General features: G+C 42.3%; 1 protein-coding gene across 4 annotated transcripts in view; it reads right to left on the reverse strand.

Moving 5' to 3' along the window:
* Positions 1 to 4,749, reverse strand: part of LOC101845083 (sorting nexin-14) — a 56,416-nt gene that overhangs the window by 45,549 nt on the left and 6,118 nt on the right. For all 4 annotated transcript variants that reach the window (XM_035968963.1, XM_013080811.2, XM_013080808.2 and 1 more), the window contains exons 5-6: positions 3,438 to 3,516; positions 484 to 527 (exon numbers count right to left, since the gene is read on the reverse strand). In XM_035968963.1, coding sequence (XP_035824856.1) covers positions 484 to 527; positions 3,438 to 3,516 — 123 coding nt within the window. The remainder of the gene's footprint in view (positions 1 to 483; positions 528 to 3,437; positions 3,517 to 4,749) is intronic.

A 4,749-nucleotide genomic window follows, 5' to 3' on the forward strand; every position in this document is an offset into this window, starting at 1 on the left:
CCGCCCCCTTCTCCTCCTCAAACTCTTCAAAACACCTGGAGCATGCGATTTGAATAGCCGCTGTCTTCCCTCAGTTTTGTTCTTAAATTTCAATTTCAAATAAATTCGTTCTTTAATGTACAAATTGGTCTACATTATGACAGCTTATTAAAAAGTTGTCAAGTTCTGCAATATACTCAATTTTGGTCAAACATTTAAAAACTTCAATGATATTTCTCAAACACCTGCCTTGCTTTGCTTCATATTCACAAATTTGAGTCACATAGATAGAATTTCATTTGTTTGAAGTTTTGTTGAAATTGGCACAAAAATGAAAGCTATTGACCTTTCAATGCATCCTCTTTAAAAAAAAAAAAGACACCCTGTTTGTATCTTTTAAGGAAGTACCTCCATTGGAAAGGAGATACAAATTGTATAATTCAATCCCTTATTTTATATCTTTAAGTCATACATGCAAAACAGCAAAACAAAATGAAAACTTACCTGTACCAGGTGTAAACATACTCTTTTAGGACAATGGTGAAGAGCTGCAGGTACATGGGAGTGGGAACGGAAGAGAGAAGGTCAAAGAAGGTCACAATAATCAAGTTGGGAGTGAACTCTATCAGGAGAGGACGTTATGCAAAGTTAGGAACAACAGCTATTATATTGATGGGTTGTCATTAGGGGTGTAATACTCTTCCTCAAGCAAGACACTTAGACCCTAGCTCAAAAACAAAAGCCCATCCAACAGTGGTGGGTTTGCTTGTATGAGTCTGCTGATTCATGTGTTCCCTGAATACCTATAACATGATTCTCGTGGTTAGTTTGTCATTGTACAGTCAAACCTGGGTAAAACGGCCACCCATTGTCAAGGAGAAAAGTAGCCTAATAACACAGGTGGCCATCTTAGGCAGGACTGATCAAAATGAAGAAAGCAAACCATATTCTTCTGAGGTCCAAACCGGATTAACCTCAGGCTTTAGACTGCCCTATGGCTAATTCAAAAGGGTTTTTGTTTTCTTTTGAAAAAGGGGGTTGGGTAGTGTAAGAAGTGTTTTTCGTGTTGCAGGTATGTTGGTTTGTTTTTTGGTTTGCTTTCTTTTTGTGGCTGATTTTGTGCAAAGGTAAAAAAAAACCAATGAAATATAATGTAAGTAAGAAAATGAAGACCGAGTACCAAGGTAAAACAAACAAACGCCACCACATGGTGAAGGAGCGACGCTTCTGTTGCAAGTTCACGTCAACGTCCATAGTCACTTTGTTACAGATTAGTTAAACAAAACGGTGATCAGCCACCTCACATACGATTTGTGCATGAGTTGTGGGCGGGGCTTATAGCTTATGACGGACCACACGCTTCCCTCACTAGCAGCTGAAAATTTATTGCTACCCATTGGTCAACTTGGGTAAACATTCTTTGGAGGGACTAGCAATAACAATAAGTGAATGAATTATGACGGCCCGTCCACAGCGTGAGGGGTCGATTCAAAATTTCAAAGCGTCAGGCAATGAGTGACCACGCCTGGCTGCCTGAGGCAGGTAAATTCTTCTGTGGGTTGATAAAATAAGGAGGCCGCGGCGGACACAATTTTACACACTTAAATTGTATCGAGAAAATGCAAGGGGGGGAATGGAAAGTGGCCGTTTGTATGGGTGGCCTTATTATACAGGTGGCCATCATGGCAGGTTCGACTGTATATGTTATAGTCAACATAATTTTTCAAGAAGAAAGAAGAAAGTAGCCTGTCAAAAACATACAACTGAACATTTTGCTCCACAATAATTGAGTCTGTTTAACTGTTTAAGGCATTTTTTGACAATCTACCACGCCATAGTTTCAGTAAAATATCATCATCATCAGTGCCTTTCACCCCTGGCTGGGTATTGGCCACATACAAGCTCCTTCCATTTATCTCTGTCCTCTGCCATCCTTCGTAGCTCGTTCCAAGTGAGCTTCGTCTCTCTCGTCGTGTCCCTTTCCACATATCTCCTCCATGTTTCCCGTGGCCTACCCCTGCCTCGTCCTCCCTGTGGGTTCCATTGCAGTGACTGTCTTGTGATGTTTCCGCTGGGCTATCTGAAGGCGTGTCCCATCCAACGCCACTTTTTTAGTCCAATTTCTACTTCTATATCCTTTTGACCTGTCCTTTCCTACAGCTCTTCATTTCTTATTCTATCCTGCCACTTAATTCTTAGGATACTCCTCATACATCTGTTGATGAAAGTCTGGACTTAATTCAGCACTGTCTTTGTTATCTTCTAAGTTTCGCAGCCGAAGAGGAGCACAGACTTGACATTGGAATTAAAGAGTCGAATCTTGGTGCGCAGTGAGATCTCGCTTACTTTCCAGACTTTTGATAATTGCTTGAATGCTGACCTTGCCTAGGTGGTTCTTGCTTTTACTAGGGCTGGATCCTGCTCGTCAAATTTGAGAGTGGCGATTCGCGATTCAGTTGGCTTCAATGACTCGCGAGTACGCGAGCGCTCGTGGAGCTGTGGCGGAATACTGACTGAAACGGAACAGTGTCATATCAACGCCTCTTGGCGAGCACAAGTCACACTCTTGTTGTTCCACCATCCTCTCCGCTCAACACCCTGTGTTGCGCTGCTCTATCAACTGACCTCAATTAGTGACCCCCATAAATTCCCCCCCCCCCCCCACCAACCCCACCATTCACTAAAACAATGGCTCCATAAAATTCCACCTATCTATTGGTTGGACCCCGTTCATTTTGTTTTAATAGGGGGGTTGGACTATACCATCTTTTGTAAAATAAGGGGAGCCATACTAAGTGTTCCGTGCTCGTAACTCGACTCAGCAGTAGGTTAAACAAGCCACAAGGTGGTGACAGCGACAGGGGAGTGAATCGAGAATCGTTTGGCGATACTGTTCCGCGTTCCGCTGAAGTGAATCGTGAATCGCGTTCCGCAGGAAAGAGTGACGATTCAGTTCCGTTCTCGCGCTCGTGACCCAGCCCTAGCTTTTACATCTGCCTCAGTTCCACCTTTACAATTGATGACACTTCCAGGGTAGGTAAAGGAGTCCACTTCTTCTAGGGATGTGTCTTCGACAGTCACAACAGGGCTTGACACTTTTCCTAGCTTCACTACTTTTGACTTGCCCGGGTGTAGGCGTAGGCCAACACTCCTTCATAAGCTGCTGAGTTCCTTGGTCTTTTCTTGCATCTGAGCATGTGCGTGTGAGAGCAGTGCAAGGCCCTCAGCGAAGTCCAAGTCATCCAGCTGTTGCCAAGGGATCCACTATATTCCATTGGGCTAGCCTCTGGTGGCTTCCTTCATGATCCAGTCAATTGCCAGTATGACGAAAAATTCAGTCAAATATATTCTACTTCAAATACAAAAGGCAGACTGAGATATACACAAAAAAAATCATTCTCAAATACAATTTCATTTATCTTTAATAAACAACAAAAAAGACATTAGATTTTGCTCACCTCATCCAGAGCCTCATCAACCTTTTGTCGAATGTCAAGATTTGTCCATGGTTGGAATGCTAAAATGTTGAGCTCTGGTCTTTAAAAACAGAAATAAAATCTTGTGTGAATGATGATAGAATGATTAAGTACTAAAGCAAAGGGAAGAAACAGGGAAAGGGGGGGGGTGTCCTGCTTTTGCTTTATTTGTCAAGTGACTCGAAAACAGCTCGTCCACTTGTTGAGACGGGTTTTGACCTGACAATATCACCATGATAGAGCTGTCTTTTAAAAATTTCAACAAAAGTTCCTGCTTGACTTTCAACGATTTATTCACAAGCGAGTTCCTTGTCTTGCCACATACTTGTACATACATAATTATACTTCACGCCTGTGTCTACCTTTGCCCTTTTGTTGAAACGCGTTTTGACATATTATCATTATGCTGGGTCTGTGTTTTTAAAAAAAACGACATCTGTAAATTGTTCCTGCTTGACGTTTAACGATTTTTAAGAACTTTGTTTTTTTTTTGTCATACATAATTATTATGTACCGTTATTATAATAGTACAGGCCTTTGTCTTGCCTTGTCCTACATTTGGACTGGTGTGTTGTGTCTTGGAGAGAGTAATGTCGTCTTCAGTGGCTTAGATAAAACAAAAAATGCTGTTTATTTTTTCCATTGCTCGAGGTTTTTCTTAACCCTATCCGTACGTCGTGTTTTATTATCGTATCCATACGACGTGGATACGATAGTACATTGTGGAGTTTTTAAAGTTATCCACTCAATTAGCTCAGTCCTAACCGGGATGGGCATGAAATTCGGAAGACCTGCCTCATAGAACCAGTGTTGAAAGATGCGTTAAACCTATTCTACAACTTTTTTGGGGGTAGGTGTTTAACGGTGTCGCAACTGCGTAAGGTCATATGAGGGGGCAGGACACATTAAACGTTTTCAGTTGGTAGGAAATTTTGAATTTTGCCCAGGTGGCAGCAGAAGCCTCTTCTATCGATTTTTGGACCACCTTAAGGGATCTTTAACGTGCGCAACTTGCACACGGAACCTCCAAGACTTTTCGCCCTTGTCCGGGAAGGCTAGGTGTAGATCTTTCCTACCATAAAATCAGGGGTGTGGCTGAAAGACAGCAGAAAGAAGGAGCCAATGAGAAGCAGTAGAAAGGCTATATACAAATTTGGTCTAATTCTGCGTCTTGGCTTTTGTCCCTCTAAATGACTGAAACAACGAACGGTGCACAAAACCGATGAAAGAGAACGACGGGCGTCTGTGGTGTAGTGGTTAGGCGCTTCACCGTCGCATAAAGTAGAGCCGAGTT

This window comes from Aplysia californica, unplaced genomic scaffold (genome assembly GCF_000002075.1).
Source record: "Aplysia californica isolate F4 #8 unplaced genomic scaffold, AplCal3.0 scaffold00100, whole genome shotgun sequence".
Classification (NCBI taxonomy): domain Eukaryota; kingdom Metazoa; phylum Mollusca; class Gastropoda; order Aplysiida; family Aplysiidae; genus Aplysia; species Aplysia californica.